Genomic DNA, 24,629 nt, shown 5'->3' with positions numbered 1-24,629 from the left:
CCATGAAAAGGCTGGCCGCAGCGGGCCCCACCTATCCCCCTGGCCCTCAGTTTTAGGTTTAGGGGGGCACCTACCCCCCTACATATCACTGCACCATGCGGCAGGCACCGCATGGTGCCTGCCACGTAGTGCATGGATATGTGTAATGCCCATTTTTTGTACTGCGGCTTGTGCTGCAGAGCGCAGCACCGGCCGCAATACAAAATATAGACATTGCGACCGCCATGGTCCGAATCATCCGACCACCATCCTAATGAGGCCCTGAGTCCCACTAATGCCTAGTCCCCCATGGATGAGAGTGTTGAAATACCTTCTTCTGGAATCTCTAGCATTTGCCATGCAATAGATTGTTGAAGAGCTGCACCATTTGGAAGTCCCCTTCACAAAACTACATGATGACTTTATCCTTTTACAGTTTCTAGAGTCCACCCAGCACAAGGCACTAATGAAAATCTACTTGTGTAAGCAGTCTCACTGCTGTATCTACTGTATCCAAGACTAAAAACTGGAGTAAAACGTTGTCTTCTGGGGAAGGGAGAGCAAGCACCAGGATCGTTGTATACAGTAAATACCGGAAGGTAAAGAAAGATGAAAATGGTTTTCGGTAGAGAAGAGATCGATGAAGGGAGTGACAAAGAGAGGTGTGGACAAAAGAGTTTGATACAGAGGGGGTAGGAACTGAGCACCAATGGAAGGAGGGGTGGCACATGGGTCTCCCTGCTGTAGTGTCCTGGGAATGGACACTAGGACCCTGAACTGGGCAAAGGGCAGGGAGGTCACCGGACACCACATCCGGTCAGGGTGTGGGGAAGGGCAGAAAGCAGGAAGCAGGGGAGCAGAGCAGATGTGGGCACACGAAGAGGAAAGATAATAAAGGTCATATGAGCCATACCGTATCCTGTGTATTCCTTGCGGCGCTGCGATACGACATCTGGCGATCGAAGGAGGGATCTCGAAGAAGATCGTCGCTGCGACTGTCGGAGCCCACCCGGTGTCGCTAAGATCGGAGCCAGGAGCCCACCCTGGTCCGGAGGTCCGGAGCGCCAAGAAGAAGAGGAGAAAAGGACGAACAAACGTCGGTGCGGGAGCCCACCCCGGTAGTGACAACGAAGTAAGAGGGAAAGCAGGGAAGGAGCATCACGCGAGGCCGGCTAGCGGTGAACTGGGGAGATAAGGATCTCGCGCGCCTGAGTTTAACGAACTCTCGCGAGATCACGGCGGCCATCTTGAAGTCAGGCGAGAGGACCAATAAGGAGCCAGGAATACACGGCGGCCATTTTGAAAGGCCAGGCAAGTGCAAAACAAGCCCAAAACAACGCGAGAGTACGGCGGCCATTTTGAGGTCAGGCAAAAAGGACCAATAGGCAGCCAGGAATACACGGCGGCCATTTTGAAAGGTCAGGCAAGAAAAAAAAAAGGCAAAAAGACAGAATTAAAGGGAAATAACAACAAAACAACGACAAATACTGGAAATAGAGAAGCAAAGGACAAATAAAAGAAGGAAAAAGGTGACATAAAGAAATAAACAAGGAAGCAGAAAAAAAAAAAAAAAAAAAAAGATGAGTGACGACGACAAAAAGAGCACACAAGCTGTCTTCCGCAGGCCAATACCATTCAACACATCGGAACCTCAAGCGGGCATCAGATGGGAGAAATGGATAAGGAAATTTGAACGCTACATGCGGGCAACGGACGTCGTGGAGGGCAAGAAACTGGATCTGCTCGTGAATCTTGGGGGAGACGACATAGAGGATTTACTCCTGACGTTTCCCAGCGACAAAACAACAGATTACAAAGGCGCACTAGCATGCCTCACGGAGAAATTTGACCCCCAACGCAACATTGATTTCGAGAGATACACGTTCAACACGGCGTGCCAAAGGCCAGAAGAGAGTATGGATGATTTTGCGACACGGCTGCGGAAACTGGTCACACACTGCGAATTTGAAAAGTTTGACAACGACCAAGCGATACGTCTGCGTCTCATTGAAGGATGTCAGTCGGTGGAGTTCCGAGCACGCATTCTGAAAGAACCTACGACACTTGAAAAAATTTTGATGATGGCCCGCACAGAAGCACAGGCCACGGAGCACGCCAAGCAAATCCAAATGGGCCAAGACAAAGGAATGGCACTGGCACATCATGTCACCGGAAATGTCAGAAAAAAGGAACACCGAGAGCGACCACCTCCCAGGAAGACCAACAACACATGCTACAGGTGCGGTCTTGAGTTTCCCCATGTCGGCGCCTGCCCAGCCATGGGCCAGAAGTGCAGAAAATGCAACAGAGACAATCACTTCGCAAGTACGTGCATGAGCAGACAGTTCAGAAGTGAAAGGGGACGTACAGCCGGAACAAGGATGACCAGCACTAGATATGCCAGACACATAGAAACAGCGGAGAGAAGCTCGTCCGACGAGTCGGACGGCACTACAGCACCTGAGAGAGAAGCTCGGCTCTATCTAATGTCTGATGTGCCCAAAGAAGAAAGACAGCAAGTACACATCCAGCTGGTAGAGAAGCAGACAATAAAGAAGACTGCCGCTGTGGACATCGAGGTCGGGAACCACATAGCGAAGTTTGTGCTTGATAGTGGAGCGACATGCAACATCATGTGCATATCTGAGTACATGAAGATGAGAGTCAAGCCAACACTACGACCATCGACAGTAGATGTGTTCACCTGGGGTTCAATGAAGCCGGTGGAAAACATGGGAAAATTTACAGAGACTTTAACATACAAGGACAGGGCATACAAAGAAGACATACCTCGGAATTCAACATAAGAAAATAACGCCGCTGTGGCCCCAGGCAAATGGCATGGTCGAAAGGTTCATGGGGAACATTAAGAAGGCGGTTCAGAGAGCGAAACTGTCACAGATTTCGCTAGGCCAAGCACTCTGCCAAGTGCTACGCGACTACAGGAACACACCACATGGCTCCACAGGAAAATGCCCCGCGGAGTTAGTATTGGGGAGGACAAGCAGGACAAGACTCCCGCAAGTAGAGACAACAACAACATCCGGGCATGAGAGCATAGCAGACAGAGACAAGGAGGCAAAAGAAAGAATGAAAGAGTATGCGGACAGCAGACGAAATGCCACCACGTCACATCTACAAGAGGGAGTTGCCGTGATAGTGCGACAGCGACAGCACCGGAAGTCTGACAGCACGTTTTCACATGATCCACTGACAATAACTAAAGTGAAGGGAACGATGATAACGGCAGAGTCAGGACGGCAAAGGATCACGCGAAACAGCTCACACTTCAAAGGGCTGAAAGAGGAAGTGAAAGAGGAGCAAACACCAAGCACAGAAGAAACAGCAGAGCGGGAACGCCATGACACAGAAACAGAAGGTGACCGGGAGACAGCAAGGGGCCAGGACATAGGGCAACGGCCAAGAAGAACAACAAATAGACCGAAAAGACTAATAGAAGAAATGTGATGCACCCATTCGATGTTCTATCTATGTTATCAAAGTATCATTCACCAACTTGCGCATTTTGATTTTGTGACAAAGGGGGGAGATGTAGTGTCCTGGGAATGGACACTAGGACCCTGAACTGGGCAAAGGGCAGGGAGGTCACCGGACACCACATCCGGTCAGGGTGTGGGGAAGGGCAGAAAGCAGGAAGCAGGGGAGCAGAGCAGACGTGGGCACACGAAGAGGAAAGATAATAAAGGTCATATGAGCCATACCGTATCCTGTGTATTCCTTGCGGCGCTGTGATACGACACCTGCAATAATGTAAACCAAACTTAGAGGACAAACAGTAGAAAAATGAAAATAAAAAAATACAATGTCGTTTTTTTAAAGATTATAATGTACCAGAAATAATGACCAAAAATAAGTAAACAAAGACAAAATTAATATAACAGAAATTAATATTGCAAACTATCACAAATGAAATACTTGTAAAAGTAATTAGTACTCTGTACAGAATGATAAAAGTGACTCAGTTAATCACACTTCTTAGAATGGTAGCAGTAAATAATAATATTTCCCTCGATTCTTAGTTCAATTAATGATGTTCATTTTTGGAATATTAACCCTGCAAGACATAATCCTCAGGGGTAAAGAAGGGGAGTAAAAACATTGGGATCTAGAACATAGAGAACAGTGCATTCTCAATAAATCTAAAATAAAAGTAGGGAAAAAATAAAAAATAATGGGTAGGGGGACTCCATTAATTAAATAAATCAGACCACATAAATACATAAAAAGGAATGGTAAAATTAAAGGAAAAAGATCAAAAGGTGTATGCTAAAACTAGGAAAGGGCAACAGGAGGTATCTTCTGTACATAATTAAAAATATATATGTGGTTATATGTAAACATATTGTAGACATACCTGAAAATGTATTAATAGACACACAACTCAGTCAAAGTAACATACCCTCTAGAGTTTTAAGGAACACAAAATTTGCAGTTGATTAAATCAAAATTATCAATCCTACAGTAAAATAAAGTAACAAAAACATAGCATCCCAATATTAATAATTACTAGGAGATGAATCTTCCGAATGGATCAAAAATAATTGCTTTGATCAAAATAATTGCATGGAGCCTTTCAATGAAAGGTTATGGAAGGGCATGAATAATACAGGGCCTGTGAGGAGGTGTGTCTACTTGTATTGAATGAGCTTACGGTGAGTTGGGGTAAATAGTTGTACTGCCTACACGTTACAGGGCATTAGGAGCAGTTAATTGCCCTTTCAGCTTAAAAAACACTCTCCATTTCCACTGGCCCCTAACTATGGGAAATGCATTTAACAACAGTTAAAGCCTTCAGTACAGGCCATCAGCAAAGGCCCTTAACCTCTGTTATTGTCAATACAAAAGGAAAATAATACCTAATTTGTACGTAAAACCGTTCCCCTGGTATGTTTTTACGTTTTAGCACAGTCCTGAATATTCTCCTCAGCCCTCCGGCAGGCAGAGGAATAGACCAACATACCAGCTTGAGCAGGAGAAACTGAAGGGCTGTTTCCTATCTATCCATCACAGCTTACTAGATATAATGTGTATTTCCACCTAACAGATTATGCCAGTGAATATCAGGAAATGTTTTAGTTTAGTGGGTTACTGGATTACTTTTCCCAGAAGGATGCACAGACATTACAAATCAACACTATGGGGGAAAGGTACATTTACATGTGAGTAAATCTATACATTTGCTCTTACACTTTATAATAAATTTACTACTTTGGCTAATCAAAGAGGGTATGTTTACTGCAAGTATATTGAAATTTTAAAAAGTTTATTAAAATATGAAAAAAGAACAATTTATTTATGTTATTAATGTAAATTAATTGTATACATTTACTTTAAATGTAGAACAAAATAAAAATACTACTGCACTATTAACTTAATTTTGAATTAAATATTTAATTAATTTAAAACAATATCCCTCCCAAAGTAAAATGCTTATATTTATTATGTAGTAAAAAGTTATGTATAGAAGGTATGGACATGAATGTAACGTTTACAAAAAAATAAAGTAACATTTATTTTTAATAATATTTAATTAGTGTTATCACAATAATTTATAAAACAACATTTATTCTTCATTTACATATAATCTTTTAACATTACATTGCATTTAGATATATTTTTAAATTTCAAAATAAATTCATTTATTTTAGCATTAGTTCCTATGGGTGGTATTTTAAGTCCTTGCCTGCATTATTTTAAATGGGAGGGTGTTGCAGTACCAGTGGATAGCCTTGTGTGGCACTCGTCTGAACTTACTCCAGACTGGAGGTGGAGTACATTTACTACTGTTCTGAGACATTTTTGGTCATCGTAATATTAGAAGTGCAGTTTGTTCAATGGAATGTGTTTATTTTTTTGTGGGTGAGTGCATTTTTGGCCCTATACCCCTCCTTAGCGCTAACTAAACCCCACCTTATTCCTCCCTAAACCCCACCTATTTAGTCATAACAAATCTTGTTAAAAAGAGGCGCTTACTAAATGACACTGTCAGAACCTGCTTCGGATGCCATGGGGCAAGAAGGGCCCACTAAGCCTCAGCCGTAAATGCTAGGGTAATTTGCCTCTGATGTCCCGGGACTGCATCCTGCTATGGCTCTTCAAACCGTGCCAAGTGCAATCCCTTCAGCACTTGACTCTCATTGGTAGCAATGGTGAGCAGCCAGAGGCTTCTCAGGTAGGTTAGTATGGGGGCACAACAGGCTCAGCACTCAACAGACACTCAACAGACACCCAACAGTGTAATAACGTAAATGTCCAGCCCAGTGGTTATCTTTGTAAAAAGAGAAGTATTCTAATACATAGTATAACTCAATACTACACACTACACAAATATCAGATACTCAGTGTCTCTGGTGCTGGACTACTGCTTCCTAGCAAGGATATCTCCTCTGTGCCCTTCAATCTCCTTTAGTCTATAGTATCCCAGTTTAGGTGCAGCCCTCCACCCCTTGGTCTGGTATGCACTAGCAGGGACTCTGTCTCCCAGTGTTTGCTTCACCCACTGTTAAGGTCCCGGTTAGGCCTCAGTCTTGCCTCCCACTTTTTAGTCCGGTTCCTTCGCGGAGAGGGAAGATGAACTGACAGTAGGTGCTTCAATCAGCTGCTCCATTACTTCCTAGCAGACGTGGGCTAAGAAGCAGTGTCTGGAAGCAATGGTAGGCATGCAGCTGTCTTCAGTGAGCACCCCTCTACTGAGAACACAGTGTCAGCAGCAGATTGACCTGCATTTCATTCCTCCTGGAATGAATGAGTTTTCAGCAGTGTGTGTCTAGTTTCAGATGAGTGGCTTCAAGGTGTGTTAGTGCAATTACAGCAGCTTGGTCCAATAGACACACAGTGGCAAGTGCTTCGAGGCAGCAGCTTCACTTTTAGGAGTGTAATCCCATGAAGAAAGGGCTATGGCTTACACAGGTCTCTTCATCAGTGGTGCAGCTGCTTCAGTGACTTGTCGGGCAAGTACCATGGCTACAATAGCAGTGTGGATGGTCCAAGATACTGTGGCACACGTTGACATTGCAGCAAATCATTCGCTTCTGCACCAGTGGCCAGCTCAGAGCTTGGAGGATGTCAGTCACACTTCCATGAGTCTCTGTCAGAAGGACTCACAACACAGAGGTGCACTGCTCTTTACCATGCCAGTAGTCTACTCCTCCAGCAGAGTTGAAAGTGACAAAACAGGTGGGTCAACAGCTCCCATTCCAATATAGGTACAGCAGGCAGTAAATGTGTATTCTCTGTCTGCACTTTCAAAACTGGTTTGAGTCGGATCTTATTTTATTTGTCCTTCCCTGGTTGTCTTCCAGTCTCAGACTTTGTCTAGAGTGATGCTCGTCACAGCAGGGCCATCTCCAGCTTGGAGTACCCAAAGCAGAGCACAAAGAAAAATGAACATTCTGCACACATGTGCTCAGGGATATCAGTGCAGGGATCCAGTTGACCTGTAGCAGTAGAACCTTACATAGATGGGCCAGTAGGCCCACATAGACAAATATCTGGTCATACCAAGATCATTAAAAACAAAATATTCTTCCACCACCGCACTACACATTTGAACATGTGTTAGCGACAGTGGTCCTCTGTCACTATGGAGCGCACGCTTGGTGTCCCCCTTCCTGGTCCAGTAAATGTCCAAGACTAAACTCACATCAAGGGACTGGCCAGGATCTTTGCGCACATGCTAGATGTCCTTGATGCCGGGCCAACAATCCAAAAGCCATGATACTAGATACTCTCAGTTGGGCATTTGGAGTAGGGGACAGTACACAATGCAGGGAACATTTTAGTCTCACAAGCTCACACTCCTACCTGCTCATCGTTTATACATTTTCAGTCCATCACCCTGCCCGTAAGCAAAGGCCAATCTTCCTCTCTTTTTTTAGATGCGCTCAAAAGACACAGATAGACAGATAGAAAGTGCTGCCTTGGCAGATACTTTTTACCTTTGATGCTCATTTTGTATTATCTGAAGCTCATTTCTTTAAGAATGTCACAAACAGGGTTTACATAATATTCTTACCATTATTCTGAGAAATCTTCACCCTGTGATCTCCTATGATCGATGGTGTGTAAATCAAAGTGTGTGAATTGCCTGGGCCATTCATCCAAAGCCAATAAGCCTTTTGTAAATCACTTCCTAAATTATATAACGTATGAGTTATTGATACATTATCAATCCATAAGAAAATGTTATATTGTGAATGCACATAAATGAAATAGCAAACAGTAATACTATTTTATGGAATATAGGTAGCATTTAGCTTTAATGGGGATATGAGTAAATACACAGTATAAAGTGACTTTGAAGCAGAAATAAGGCAAGGCATAGGACACCTTCGCTTCCCCTTCCCTAGCTTTTTCTGCCCCCACCCTGCCTTGCACCAAGTGTCTTCCAAAGACTCCCATCCTCGACAAACAACTACAAGTAAGATAGATTTCAGCTAAATCATGACTGCATTATGGGCCAGATGTATAAAATCGCGGGTTTGCGATTTCCTATTAGCACATTTTTGAGATTTGCTATTAGGAAATCGTAAACTGCAATGTATTACAGTTTGTTAAATACTGTTGTTGATTCCCAATTGGGTTGCATGTGACCTGCCTCATCAATATTCATGAGGCAGGTTGCAATTTGCGACCCATTGAGAATGGCCTGCACTCACAGGGATAGTGGCCTGCTGGTGTCAGCACCTCCTTCACTGAAGTGATCAAATATTAATGTTTTGCGACCGCATACCAGTCGCCAAACATGCATGCATGGCCCTGCGACTCACTATTAGAAAGGAACGCCCTTGGCACACCCCTTCCTAATACTGACTCACAAATGCTAATTGGCGAGTCGCCAAAAGGTTACCGACTTGCAAAATAGGCATGGTACATGCTAAAAGCCGTTTTAGCTGTCGCAAACGGCCCTATTCTCCATTTCTGACCGCTAAAAACGGTCATACATTTGGCCCTATATGCTGGTACACGGTTGTAAAGCATGGTTGTTAGGTGGTTTGCGTAAACCACAATGTCTGTCAATGTCTTGACTGGTTAGTCATGCTGTCAATTAAACTTTTTATGTGGTGCGCTTAGAAGAACAAAGTGCATTGCAGCTGGTGCATCAGTCATGGTGAAGAAAGAGTGCAAAATATGGATGTGGAAGAGGATCAAGAAATTCACTCCCTTCAGCTTTCAAACCCTGGTCTTTTATAACTGAATAATGCTATGTTCATTTGAGCAGGAAACCTAATGGTGATAGACCCCCCCCTCCATTCACCGAGGACCAGGAAGTAAAATACAGATACATTGACTTGCAGGCGACACTTTATTTTGTAATCAGTGGTTGATATTTTATGGACCATGAATGCCAACACTTTACATGGTCTATGTTTGGCTTCAGCAAAAGGAGTGATGTACTAAACAAGAAAAGCTGTATTATATATTGTCTATTAAATGCTTTACACAATAGAACTGTCCTTTAAAGCTCGCTTAAACATTATTGCTGTAACTGTGTTTAAAACAGGTATTCAAAGACCATGCTATTGATGGGGAAACCTTGCCTTTACTCACAGAGGAGCATCTTTTAGATACAATGGGACTAAAACTGGGGCCAGCATTAAAGGTCAGATCCCAGGTATGTAATTGTCTTTTTACCATCAACAAAACAGTGGAAAGGAATGCTTGCAAATAAAATAACGCTATTCGCCAATCAAAAATAGAGCATGTATTTATGTGTAATTTAAAGGTGGTAATATTTCCAAACTTAATGCTACTCATGAACTAAGGCCTCTTAAGTAAAGTGACCCTAACATGTGGATTAACATACCTAGACATCAAAGTTTCACTGTTTCAAGTATTGCATTGTTGCTGACCACTTGGTTCGACATAGCCAATTCACCGAATAGGGAAGTGTTGTGGGAAGATGAAGTCCATCTACTGTACCAAAGAAAGGCTCAAGCACTTTCATGGGTTCGGGTAGACATTTTTTGATCTAGTGCATTGATCTGGTAGGTCCTTCACTAAGGGATAACCCAGTCTCTAGTCACAATGATATTCACTGGCAGGCATGAGCTACCTTTATAGAGGTCCTATTGTCATCCGGGTGCATCTAATGAGGGCACCTATTTGGATAGGTTCAGGTCTTTTAGAAAATGGTAAAGTTATTCTATTTCAGAACAAGTTACTGGGCCCTAGTCTATCCCCCTTTCTCATACAACCTCCATTTTGGAGTTCTGTGGTTTGTGAAGCTCCTCAAGAAAAAGGATTGCCAAGACTCACAACACTGCCGCTGTGCCTCGCATTGCTCTGGTCATCATAGAATGGTGACTGGGAGCCAATGTTCAGACTAGCTCCCAGGTGACCCCAGGATCAGGTTCTGAGTACTGGCGTCTGTGCGAAGTATAGACAGCGTCCTGATGTATGTATGGAGTGCAACCATGGCCATTGCCCAACTCTGCTGGTAGCTGAAGAGGATTTGAAGTCTTTGTGTGTGCTTGACGGATCAGCGCGGTCTGATTCCATTGGAGAGGAGACATGCCAGGAAATTGCGAACCACCGGTACCTCGATGCACCATATCTACTGGCAAGAAATCCATCCATCTGGACTAAACCTAGAATCCAACTCTGAATCAGGCCTTACAGAAGAGTGCAGAAGCAGTCGGCCCTCCTAAAAGTCTAAAAGGTCTGTAGCACTTTAAGTGGAAATATGTAGGTGGCATGCCTTTATGTTTCTTATTCACATGTTAAGCATGCAGCTCCACATGTTTGTCCCAAGCTTCTGTGTTGAAAGAGTCAACAAGAGAATATGGGATTATGAACAGAATTATGAGCCTCTTCTGAAGTAAAGCTCTTAAATGATACATTTTTATCCTCACAGGACATTGATAAAATGTTGAAGTCACACCAAATGTTTACATAGGGAAAATAAAGAGATTACTAATTAGAGGTAAGCAAAGGCTCAAATGATTTTTGCAGCATCATAACTCAAGTGTGAGAAGATAGTACCCAAGTATGAATACTACTGCGATTCCCTTATTTCAGTAGCATTTACACAGAACACAATAAAAATGTTATAACTATGATTTCCTAGCCCTGTGCCTGTAGGTGCAAGTGCAGAAAGTGTGAAACAATGCACTAACATTTACCATTTTCAAAAAAGAATTGGGGTAAAAGAAATACTTGTTATACAAAGACATTTGCCATGCAAAGAAAAAAGGGCAAAAATAAATGTTCACAAAGTCTCCAAGTAACCAACCAGTGCTTACTTTGTTAACAAAAGAAATCAATAACTCGGATATTGTCTGCATTCGCAGCAGGTTTAACTGTCCTATCCTTAAATCTAATGCCAGTGATACTTTCATTTGATCTAATGTTGTGCAAAAGAGGTTTCAGGACTGTTAGAATAGGGAAGGAGAGAGAGGACAGCCTTGTCTGGTGCCTTTATTAAGTGGGAAAGAAGCCTTACTGAGTACGAAGAAAGAGTTCTCAAAGGTCTCTGGTTATACTCTTAACAGACAAATCAGAAGTAAAATTATTAAATAAACTAGGTACAAAGGAGATTTTGAGTAATTCGAGTCTAGCATGGCAACACAAACACATGAAATATGTAGGTATAGAATTCACGAACAGCCTCCTAGATACCATTAGACATAAAGAAATCTTGACAATTAAAAAAATCACAAATCTTTCAGAAAGCTGGTCGCCAACATTTTTATCATGGTGGGAAAAGCTTGAAATATTAAAAATGATAACACTTCTTGTCAACTATCTGTTAAGTATGATCCACTTACTCTATCAAATGACTGCCTGAGTAAACTAGACGGAATATTTACTACATTTCTGTGGAAGAACAAACAATATAAAATTTCCCTAAAGAAACTAAGACTGCCAACATAGCTGGGCGGAGTTGAGTTAGATAATTTTTGGACTTATCAATCAGCCTTCCTTGTAAACAAGGCACTTTGTAGCTGAATCAGAAAGGAGATTACCACCAACTGTGGTTGGAAATAGAAAATTTGATTCTGCTAGTTGGTAATTTAATCTAGTATCTCTCCATGCACAAAATCAATCCCTTACACTGTAAACATATCCTAGTTAGCACTAAAATGGCCATCTTAAAAGTTGATTCACTCCTGGATACCAAAATACGGAAGCTATCATGAGAAAGTGAAACAATATGCATATAGTTTTATTGGAAACACACAAAAAGTTATGAGAAGAATGTTTGCAACTTGTCTAACCACTGACAATCGCTCCAGGTAGCATACCAAACCATTGTTCCTTTGCTTACCATGCCACCCCAGTTTGAACCCAGCCATATGCAAATCAGCCTTGACCCTGCTCCTCATGGGAACAGTCCGGCCCGAACTGCCAGGCCAGGTTATTACCAAAGTGGAACACAAGCAACCTAGGACCAGTCTTGGTTTGCTTGTGTTCCAGTTCAGACAGGACCTGGTGTGGCAGGTTAGGCTGGAATGTTCCCTTTGGAGCAGGGTTGAGGCTGATTTTCATATGGCTGGGGCTAATATGAGGTGGCATGATGGCCAAAAGAATAATGGGTTGGAATGCTACATTGAGTTATAGCCAGTGGGTGGTTAGGCCTATTGAAAGCATTACTCTCATCACCTTGTGTGTGTTTGACATAGTTGTATTGCTCCAGGAATTAATTTGTTATCTCTATATTTCCCATAGTAATATTCATGGTGATTAGAAGAAATCTATACAGTTGTTGCTTGTACACTCACTATACCATGTTTATTTTATAACCTACTGTCATTTTCTGTGTCTTAAATTAATACAAATTATAGAAATAAATACAAAAATAAATAATAAGTGCCAGGAGCCAAAGACTGGCTTAGAATCCTTTTGTGGAGAAACGAAATAAAAGCTAAAAGCTAAAAATGGCACCTACGTTTGTGTAACACATCTGTATATCTTAAACATGTCAATCCTCCTGGAAAACTACAATGGTGGTACTTTTCAACGAGTACTCCACGAATTCTTTAAGAAAATGATCAGGGCATAGGAGCAATTTCACTGGGGCAAATATCTCACAGTGTACTCATACTCTTTGTGAATCAGGTCCCATATCATTGGTGTCTGAGGACAGGGCAGGCTTTGGGACAGATGGGGGAGCATTCCAATTCCATGCTCCCAAGGTGGCGATGGTTGAGACAGGTGCCGCTGCCCAGTCCTGCATAGGATTTTCCTAGGTGTGTTTCGGCACCTGTTCAAATCATCCAGTGTTCTTGCACCCGTAATCCTGGGTGCATTAACCAGCGGCGGCTCCTCCGCAATGGCAAAGGAGCGTCGCCCCACTGGCACAGAACCAGCAGCTGAAAAAAAAATAATAATTATTATGGTTTTATTTTTCAGCTACTGACTGAGCCTGCGTGTGCAGGTTGTGGCCGGGCCATGGAAGGGAGGAGGAGTGGTTGGTGCACTTTTAAGTGCGCATGTCAGTTTGGCCGGCTGTCCTAGGCGCACTTAGGTTTCTCCAACCCAGCTGTATTGCCTGAGTGAGCATTAAACAAGCCCGCTCAGGCCAAGCCCCGTACTGCTCTCATGCTACATGAGAGCAGTGATGGGATTGCACAGGAAGTCTCTGATGCTGTCCCTGGGGCTGCTGGGACCAGGAAGAAAAGGAGCACCGAGGCGCGAGGCGGCAGAAGCAGAATCAGGCACGTTTTTATTTTTTTTTAATGTATTATTCCCACCGCCCCCTGTACTCTCCCCCCACACCCTCTCCACCCACCCACCACTGTATAAATGTGTCGGCTGCCACTGGCATTACATAGGGCCAACTGCAATTGGCTGAAGTACAAACCCTCTTAAAGGTTACTGCTCCTGCTGACTTCCAATCAGTCCCATAAAGGGAGCGAAATGGACACAAAAGTAAACCTGAAATTTCAGTCTAATGTTTTGCCTTATGATCACAAACAGGCATGGTAAATACTTTTGGAGTATAGATGTGCCTGTGAAAGGTCATTACTCAAAAACTGTAAGAGCTACAGACATCTGGTTTTATTTTGTTGCTCTGATTACAAGTTTAGAGTTGAATTCCTATCGTAGTGCAAACTGAAGTTTGAGCAAGGAACACAGGTCTTATTTATGTGATAATTATCATACAGATTTCAGCAGGTAGTACTTGTCAAAGTTTACCTGGGCGAAACTCACAGAACAAAAAACAAACATATGGAATTCAGTGTGTTTAATATTGTGTATTTAAATATGCTTTGGCGTGTGAGAGTGGAAAACTACTGAAAAGTCCAAGAAACAGATGCCTGATGTCCTAGTCAAAAAGTTAAAAAAATAAACAAAAAAGTAACACAGGGCTACATACTGAAATGATGGATGTCAGTGCTGCTGCTCTATGAAAATATGCAGAATGTCTGCAGAGAAGCCACTGCCATGTCATGTGTGACACCTTCAACCACGCCCTGCTTTTAAGTCAACACCACTTTGCATTCTTACATGTTTTGCTGATCCCATTGGAAGTATGCTTTTTACACAGCCAGCATGCAAACTGTTTCTGGCTGAAACATTCACTAGTGACAGCAGGTGTCACACCTCTGTGAGTAGCATTTACATTAGTGTTTATTCTGTGCACTCTCTCACTTTTAAACTTGATTTTCAAGTCACAAATATAGAACTACAAGTCTCAAAACTACAAGTGCAAATGTAATGGTAATTTCAACAGAAAATCTGTCGTCTGTAATGCAGTGCGCCACCATACCAGGCATACACCGTACTACGCAACTCAACTCTACACCACTCTATGTCTCTTCGCTCCACTCTATGATACTCTACTTTACTCTCTACTCTATGTCCCTCCACTCTACACCACTCTACTCCATTATCTACTCTACTCCATGCCCCTCTACTCTACTCCACCCTATGCCACTCTGAGATACACCACTCCACTCTACAATATGCCACGTCACTTCACTCAACTCCATGCCACTCCATTCTACGGCCCTCGACTCTATGATACACCACTCCACTCTATGCTGCTCTATGACATGCTACTCCACTCTCGACATACCAATCTACACCCCTCTACTCTACGACACTGTATAACACACCTCTCTACGACTCACCACTCTACTCTACGACATGCAGCTCCAGTGTCCGCCCCTCCACTCTACGCCACAACTTTCTAATCCACTTTACAATACTCCAATCCACTCTAGGACACTCCAGTCTATGACACATTACTCCCCTCCAAGGCACTCCACTCCACGGCACTCCACTCTATGACACTTTACTCCAGTCCACAACACTCCATTATATACCCCTACACTCTATGCCCCTGCACTATATGACACTTCTCACCACTATTCAACACTCTGCGCCCCTCTGCTCCACTCCATTCTACTTCGCTCTATGCCACTCCACTCTGTCACTTCACTCTACGAAACTCTATGACACACTAAAACATCTACTCCACTCTATGACATTACTTCACTCTCTGCCACTCTACAACACCTAATGCAACTCCCTCTATGCCACTCCACGCCACTTTACTCCACTCTACTCTACAACACACTACTCCACTCTACTCTAGATATGTGCCTATGACACACTACTCTACGACACTCTACTCCACTCTGTGCCACTCCACTCTACAACACTCTATTCCACTCTATGCCACTCCACTCTATGACACTCTATGCTACTCCATTCTACGGCACTATATGCCACTCCACTCCACGACACTCTACACCACTCCATGCCATTCTATTCCACGACACTCTATGCCCCTCCACTCTATTCCACTCCACTCTACGACACTCTACCCCACTCTATGCCACTCCACTCTACTCTACAACACTCTACTCCCCTATATGCAACCCCCTCTATGCCACTCCATGCCACTTTACTCCACACTAAGCCACTCCACTCTACTCTACAAAACTCTATGATACACTATGACACTCCACTTTACGACATTCTGCTCCACTCCATGACACTTTACGCCTCTCCACTCTACGCCCTTCCACTCTACGACACTCTGCTCCCTCCACAAAACACTCCATGAAATTCTAAGCTACTCCACGCTGCACCATTTCATAACATTTCACAACACTCCACTATATGCCACTACACAATACTCCACTCTACTCCACTCCACTCCACTCTATGACACTCCACGACACTCGCCTCTATGCTACTAGCTTTCAGCCTTGCTGAACAGCAGGCACGCTGGTGTACAACATGGCTAAATCAAACGGTCAATAGCTCTTGCATAGGCGAGACATATTGACTTTGCAAATGCTTGTTACTTTTAATATTTACTTCTAAATCCTTAAGTTTTTTCATCTTCTTTTCAAATTTCTAAATAGATGTAGCCCCCAGTCCCCCAAGAAACCTTTAATCCTATCCCTCAACATAAAAAACACCCAATATGTGTTCATATATATTATAGTTATATATATATACATTTTTATTGTGATTTTAAAGAGAGGGTAAATGTCCCACATACAGCTTTTTTTTTTTAAAAGAAGCAGACTCTGAAAAAAGTCACATCTATTCCGTAGAAACCCCTAAACTCTAATAAGTTTAAAATGCTAAGTTGTAACTGAAATTTTCACCTAACTATAGCTTCACTTTAACCTTTGTTTTCTTAGGGTGAAGTAAGAAATTATTTCCATACCTAACTATGTCTTTTTGTTTTTAACAAAGTAAGATTTTATTAAGATCCCTAACTTTGCAAGCCCTCGTTATTCATGGCCTTTGGCCATGGGTGGTATGGAGTTGGCCTCAAGGCCTGGCCATGCAGACCAGGCCCTTCGTCTATCCACCATAGGTCAGCCAACCACCCCACCACGCAAATTCTTCAGCTGTGCGCAGCACGGGATTGGCCGCAGGCCCTGTGCCCACACCCACTGTGGGAGGTGTGTGGCATGGAGTTGGCTGCAGGTCATGGACTGCATCCAGGCCCTGCACCAACCCCCCATGGGTGGTTAACCCTGTCCCAATCTCAATGAGACCAACACCCCCCTTTTTTAAAATTGTATTCCTGATTTGGCGGAACTTTCACAGGAGCCATGGGCCATGCTAGTTCCAGTGGGACTCCAGCAGAATCTAGGAGCCACTGCTGGCTTTCACAAGACTTCTGCTGGAACACGGCGCCTCAAACAGGTTTATTTGACCTCGGGTAGGTCGTTTTGAGACTTCTCCCACAAGGTCCAGGGTGTCAGATTACACCTAAGCTCCCTCCTTATACGTAATTTTATGTTTATTTTCAGGACTCAGGGAGTGAGTCCCCGAGTCCGTCAATAGCAGCAGCAACCTTTTTTTGTTCAGGTTGCAGCAGCCAATAAGAATGTGATCTTAGGGAGGACTCGCGGGAGCTTCTCACTCCCACAGTGCAAGTCGACCAACAGGAAAAAAGCCCTCTCTGCCAACCAGATCGCTCTATTTTTTTAAAGCTGTGTACCTGCTGGACTCCCGCAAGCTTCCTGTGAACCCAACCATCCACCTACCTATACGTTTTGAACCTTCATTTCTCATAAAATACTGAACAGATTTACACCAAAATGACATTAAGCACACTTTCTGTGTGAAGATCTAGCTTTCTGCCAAATGTGTTATGAATCAATTCAGCCATTTTGGCTGTAGTGCTGTTCGAATATCCCAGTGGAAATTTAATGGGGAAATTGCGTTTTGACCCCTCCCTTTCCTTTTTCTTTGCCCCCACTTGACGGACAACCCCAAAACTTTCCAGGGAAGAGCAGAGGTGGATGAACTTTTTGGGGAAAGTTTTGTGAAGATTTGTCAAACAGTGGCGAAGTTATTAGCAAAATAATCCATTTCCAATGATAACTAGGTTCTAACTATAAACAGTGGCAACCGCCACTGTGCAATATGTGTGTGTGTGTATTTACGCACACACACATACACATATTTTTTTTACCAGCCGATTTACATCCAGATTAATCTGAAATAAAGGCAATCCGAACTGTCAATGAACAATTGTTGTATCATTAAAAACAGGGCACACCCTTATCTACTTCCCACGATGAATTGCTTTATAGCAACCTAAAGTTGAATAACATGCATGTCATGATAACAATCCACACGCTCTGACTGCAAACCACACTCTCAATCTTTCACAGAGACTGCTCTCTCGACCCTCAGTTTACCTGCAACTCCTTACTTGATGCACCTAGGTGAGCTTCTTTGGATTCAAAATACAGAAAAGATATACAAGACTCTTACAAAGGCAGAGAGTATAAATACATGGCATAAGCAGGCTATGCATATTTGTGCATCCCTCTGTTTGTATGCTTTTGCAACTTATAGCCAGAGCTATTGGCTTTCTCAATGTTTATCTTAGACTATGTCCACTAAAAGACACAGCACTTCATACAACTTTTAAAAAGTGCCACTGAATTGCTTTGTACTAGCTATTTTGCAAACCAGTTCTGCCTCTAATGATTCTAGAGAACATTTTAAGCGTAAACATTAAAGACTAGGACCAGTCCCATTACCTGTCACACCTACACAAATGTCTGAGATGGCAGAAGATAAAGGGGCATCAATATTCTTTCATCCAAGGAGACCATTTAATCGCAGCTTGATTGTTGCCACCATGTCAGGGGCAGCTACTGAGAAATATATAAGCCCCTTATTAGCAGCCTTCTTTGTGTTGTTACTTAGTAAACAAAATGCACTGTTTATTTTGTTCTGTTTTTCAAAAGATAATGCTTTGGAGTGCCACCCCTCAGTTTTAACACCAAGAACTCTACCTTTAAAAAAAAATCAAAGCAGCACGTTTTTTTATGCAATGACAGTGCACATTTTATATGTTCTTCACAAGGTAACATGCGGTTTATTTTATAATGTTTTCACTTTTAGTGAGATCGAATCTCTAGTATTCATTTAAGAATGATGGTTTTAATTGTGATTTTATCATGCTTTTATGGTCTTTGTGGCCGAATAAAGTTTGATTATACATGAGATTTATACTAGGTGAAAATTGGGGGGGTCTGCGTGTGTCTGTGTGTATCAATACACGTGTGCATGTTGTAAAAAGGGGGAAATGCATTGGAAAGCCTTTGAGAATTTTCGGGCTAGTGCTGCAAAACTCCAGGGCTAGCTCTGCTGAATTACATTTCTGAGATGATATTGGGGATACCTGAAAAGTTGTAAAACTTGGAATCAAATGATGAGACTGTAAACAATTATTGTTGAAGTCGTTGTACAGTTATTGAATCATAGAACTACATTTTGTTGTGAAATAATAAAAATATAGATATGTTTTCTTTCTTCAAAGGTATCCCGGCGTTTGGGTAATGTGTTCTACATGATGAACCTTCCTCTTCCCCTACCACTTCAATCCTCCTCAGGCAAAGCCACTGATCAACCGGCAGAACTGACCTCTCCAATAAATGGCACTGATGTAAATAGTATGCTTGGGAGTCCTGGTACCCAAGAGCCAGATCTTTGTAAACAAAGTGAAGTCATAACCTCACAAGCAAAGGATAATCAATGCGACTTGACTGCCTCCCAAGCCGACTTTCAAATGAACTTTCTAAAGAGCTGATGGGTGGGCTAAATTCTGGATCCAGCACTTCAAAGTAGCTGCAAGGCAGCACACATGCGAAATATAAAACACATAAAATAAAACAAATATAAAATATATGTAAAATGTTAACAATGGAAATATTTGCTACATGTTGAAATCTGGTCATTGAGAAAGAAATGGTGGGTTGAATTTGAAAGATTGAATTAACACACACACACACACACAAAACTGTAATAAGAAAAAATATGTTTCAATAAAAAGTAGTTAGATGAGTAAAATGTGTTTCTATAAATGCACAAGTCATATACTGAGTGTTTAACTATGATGTGATTTGGTGAAGAACACGTGTATTTGTTTGATGTGTGGGCACAGTATAAGGAACTTTCCAGCACTTTTCGTTTTCAGATTAAAAAACTGAAAGAAATTTTATACATAGATTTGTATCTTTGTATCTCTTCAAAACGACTTGTTCTGCTTACTTTAATGTACTGCCTCCTTTTTATTGTCCCGTTATGTCTTCCTACAAAGGTTGAATTGTCTGTATTCCAAATACTAAAATCAACAAAACTGACTTAAGCTACTAGATAAAAAATACATGCATCTTGCTATAAGTGTATACCTTTAGGATAAAGGGTCCAATACTTCCATTAACACTTCCATTAGCACTGTATCTCCTCTTTGAGTGTTTTCTTAATTGCAAATCTGTATTTTCCCTCTTATTGTTCTCTATCTCCTCAGTGTATCTCCACAGAGATGACCAAACAACAAATTCACAAATTCATAGTGAGAAAATGAGGCAGAGCTTTTTCATGGGTTTGGCATTGACCTAAGGGCCAAAATACGATCTAAGCCACCAAAAGAACTGACATGTAAATAAAATAATCAGTTTCTTTAACATTAGAAAATGTTTCAATTTAGTACGCTATGGCATTGGGGGACATTTCTTTTAAAATAATGGCCGAATGTAGACTTCAGCATATGGGCTACTCCGTCACAAATATGACAGATATCCTGTCCACCTTATTACATTGATTATATCCTATGGCATTGGTAATAAAGGAAATTTATCATATTTGGGATGGAATATCCGTCCGCCGAACTCTAAGTCAAGCTGTAAATATGTACAAATACAATATTACAAAGATTGAAGGACAGGCAACACTTCTGCCAAAATACCATATTTCTACTGGATTGACCGTATTCCTCATTATTTGGCACCACCAGGTGAAGCCACCTTGCCTTACAGGAGCACCCGCTCTGTACAAACTGATATGAAGATGCTGCCATATGTGAGCCTCGAGACTGTTCACAGCGTAATACACACTATATAAATATTATTATATGTGGTGCAACATTACAGTCTTTTACAACATATACAAGTGAAAAGGGATTGTGTGTTTTCTAAAGTTTACAATCTGAATTGAACTAATACTAGACACCTGTATTTGAGAGTCAAGGACATTTTGTTCGAATGAAGCACTATGGTTTGCCTAAGATTATTCCAGTTTTGTTAAGAGTGGAAGACATTTTAGGTAATGTTTTCCAGCTCTCACAGTCTGCAGTTTAACCATTTGGCAATATCTCCTCCAATATCCTTTTGGACAGAAAAGAAAAATACTTTGTTCATAGTTGTCTTTCTGGAGATGTATTAGTATACCATATATATAGTAGTACACCATGTTCAATAAACCCACTTACAAAAAACACATATTACATGCTAAATCAATATCACATTATTTCAAAACTCTTTCTAGAAACAAGTTAGGCAAATGGACTAATACTCAGCCTTAACAGAGACCAATAAAAAGAGAAAAGATGTTGGCGCACATTACAAAATGCATTTGTCTTGTTTTTCATGATACAAAGTCACATGCAAATAAGGCACATAACTCTATGTATATGTTAATATCAACGGTCTCAGTTAAAACTATTTTTTAGAAAAGAGCAACATCTTCTTGAAGACAATTAAAAAAGTCAGCCAAACAATGAGGTAAGAGTTGCCATGCAGCTCGCTCCAGGGTTATAAGCTGTCCATGGAACATCTGCTAAATTAAGTACCTGTCTGTACATACAACTTCACTGGCTATCTTGTCGCATTGACTACAATTTTAGTGGAAGACATTCCAAAGGAAAAGCACATTTTGGAATTGAGTTTGCCCTTGTTTAAAATCTTGCCAGCTGCCCTTCTTCTAGCAGGACACTACATTTGTTTTTCATATGAATCACTGGGGGGGGAGAATATGGATACTACTATGAATGATGGCCTCAAGTCTGAAATACATTGACCATCCTATGGAATAGCCAAAGCGTGCCGAACAATTATGGGTCACCAGTTAGCATATGCACCCAATGGTTTACTGTCTGGTAACCCCTAGCAGTGCTCTGGATAACCCTTGCCTCCAGGGTCATTAGGACAGAGTCAGGAGAAGCAACTAAGAAGATCATTAAGATCCCTATTTACTTTCTACATTTTCTCCACCTTGCCATAAGCCTTGTCCCTTAGCAACAAATAGGAGGATGTACAAAGCCAAAGCTTGAGGCAAGAGGGCAACCCTCTTATGTCAATGGGAGTTAAACTGAGTGTGATGTCAGTTCAACTACGCCTGACAATTTGGGGAATTAACATCCATGAGCTAGAGTCAGACATTGTTGCCTATGGCAGTCTCCAACCTTCAGGGGCACTATTACAAAACACCACTCACACAGAAAAAAATAAGTACTTTTGTAGTGTGAGAGATAGTAGAGGAGGTTTTCAAATGTGTGTGTTAAATGGACATTAAAGGTTCTGGAAAATGAGAAGGGTCTAGTGCTTAATCTCCTGCACCATACAAAGAGATCCCCAATCACAGCCATATAATTTAAAACAACACAAACCAGAGAAGCACCAACCAAAATAATTTAAGGTCAATTCTACTGTGATTGTCCAATATGTCATTCAAGAAAGACAATCCTTCCCAAATAGACTGTTATCCATACAAACTTTATTAGCTTGTTCAATAAAAAATATTCAGCAGGACATTACAGACTTCACCAGAGAGCTTCCTCTGGGCTGTAAAAACTACAAGAAAATATATATTAATGCAAAGTTAAAACTACATATCCATACCTTGAGAAAGGCAATGTAAAATAGAGACACAAAACATGTGTAACCATTTTACCCCAAATGGTGTAACCAGGATATTTGAATACACTGATGAAAGAATACTACAAATTATTGTACATTAAGTAACCTTCTCTAATTACAAACAAATGACTCCAAATGTATACAGAAATATCACATACCTATCACAAATAAAGAAAAAGGAAAGAATTGGCAAGAACAAAAAGCGAGAATACACACATTTCATTATTTCGAAAATATGAGATCATTAAAAACCATTAGGCATTGTACAGAAAAAATAAATAATCACCTGCACTTTGTAACCTTTATGGTCTATTATTTACGTTATAGCAGCTTAGCCTCCTACATTTTTTTAATCCACATTGTCTCTTAGGCAGTTGTAATGCCACTGTATTGAATTATATCAATACAGTGACACACTCGATAACCTATCATATAGGGGCTAGCTAGTTAGTTATCTATGGCACAGGAGACACAGGTGATACCTAATTAACCAATTAATGTACACTATGCTAATAAAATGCTCAATTCTAACAATTTAAATTCAAAACATGAAATTTTTACCCATTATCAATAATTACTGATGTGCTAATATTCAAGAGTCTCATATTCAGAGTATGTAGCACTGATGTATGTATAAAGAAGATCATTCCTTTTATGTACCATAAAAAACTTACAGATGAACTTATCCAACAACATTCTTTTTTTTCATTTATATCATACTTAACTATCCATGAACTTCATTGCCCGACCTCTCTATTGTTAACACAATTAAATCAATATACAAATTTACATGATTGTTATCTGAAAATTACGAGTGCTGGTAATAAACAATTCTATGACAAAGAAACCAAGTATGGTGACAGCCATAATGTTATGCCAAAAAACTAAGATTAGCGGTGTTTACAGAATGGCAAACAGAATATGATGGCTGCCATATTGTTCCGTCGTAGTCTTATATTACAAGTGTTGTCCTAGTAGTGTAATTGGTTGAGCCAAGCAAGTCTACCCTAGCCAATTTCAAAACGAATCAGTCAGCGGTTGTTTTGAGCATTGACACCACAAACAAAGCTCTGTATCTCACACATCCAAGTCAAAAAATACTTGTCCAGCCTGTGCTCAAAAACAGCATTGATGAGAATTAATAACAAGCAACATTCTAAATGGAAAACACACACCATCATAACACCAGCAACCCAATCTGTTGTGCCTCTTAGACAAAAAAAGTGCAAGACTTTTTTTGTATAACCCTCACCCAGCAAGGTTACCCCTTTAAACACTCTGCATGCTCAAATACACTTTTCTCCTACTTAGTATTATGTTCTGTAATACATATAAAAAGCAAGAATTTTGCTCCATACGTCCTCCGATGGCAAGGCAGCCTGTAGTCCAACTTGCATCAAGGTCTCGTCTCGGGAAATTAACCCGAGAGCGCATCACCAGGGCCTGAACGTTGATGCGCTCTCTGGTGTATTTGACGAGGCGAGACCTTGATACAAGTGTGACTCCCTTTGGAGCAAATTTCTTGCTTTTATATATTGTACTAAGTAGGTGAAAAGTGTTTTTGTGTATGCAGAGTGTGTGAAGTCGCTACACTTTGTTGTTTTTGAATAGTCTGACTAGGAGTGTAATCAGGGAGTGTAATCCTTAGTCGTGATGAAAGCCACAAGGAAAGGTGGCTTTAAACATGTAGACCATGTAGAAAGGAGGGTCATTAAAACCACACATACCTTCTACATTTCCTCCCTTTTTAATCAGAGCCGGTTAAGAATGGAATAAAGCATAGCTTTCTACCCAACAGGTATTTTTAATTCCCAATAAAACCCCTCCAACTCCTATTTACCATCATTTGGTGTATACCTTTCAATGCTCCCGTATATCTCACAGGTAGCAGCACACCAGTTCCGCAGTGGAATGGGAAGAACCCTATGATGAAGCATGCTACCAAGGGGTAACCCTGGTGGGTGAGGTTATACAAAAAAGCCTTGCGCTTGTTCT

At 41.4% G+C, this 24,629-nt stretch overlaps 1 protein-coding gene across 2 annotated transcripts in view; it reads left to right on the top strand.

The window, feature by feature from the left end:
* The window catches only part of SAMD7 (sterile alpha motif domain containing 7), a 139,844-nt gene extending 119,925 nt beyond the window's left edge, over positions 1–19,919 (top strand). For both annotated transcript variants that reach the window (XM_085633733.1, XM_085633734.1), the window contains 2 exons: positions 9,503–9,613; positions 19,259–19,919. In XM_085633733.1, coding sequence (XP_085489859.1) covers positions 9,503–9,613; positions 19,259–19,528 — 381 coding nt within the window. In that variant the 3' untranslated portion in view covers positions 19,529–19,919. The remainder of the gene's footprint in view (positions 1–9,502; positions 9,614–19,258) is intronic.
* Positions 19,920–24,629: the final 4,710 nt, after the last annotated feature.

The sequence above is a fragment of the Triturus cristatus genome, chromosome 11 (genome assembly GCF_964204655.1).
Source record: "Triturus cristatus chromosome 11, aTriCri1.1, whole genome shotgun sequence".
NCBI classification, from domain to species: domain Eukaryota; kingdom Metazoa; phylum Chordata; class Amphibia; order Caudata; family Salamandridae; genus Triturus; species Triturus cristatus.
The sequence above is the reverse complement of the archived record's forward strand: the minus strand, read 5'-3'. Positions and strand labels throughout refer to the sequence as shown.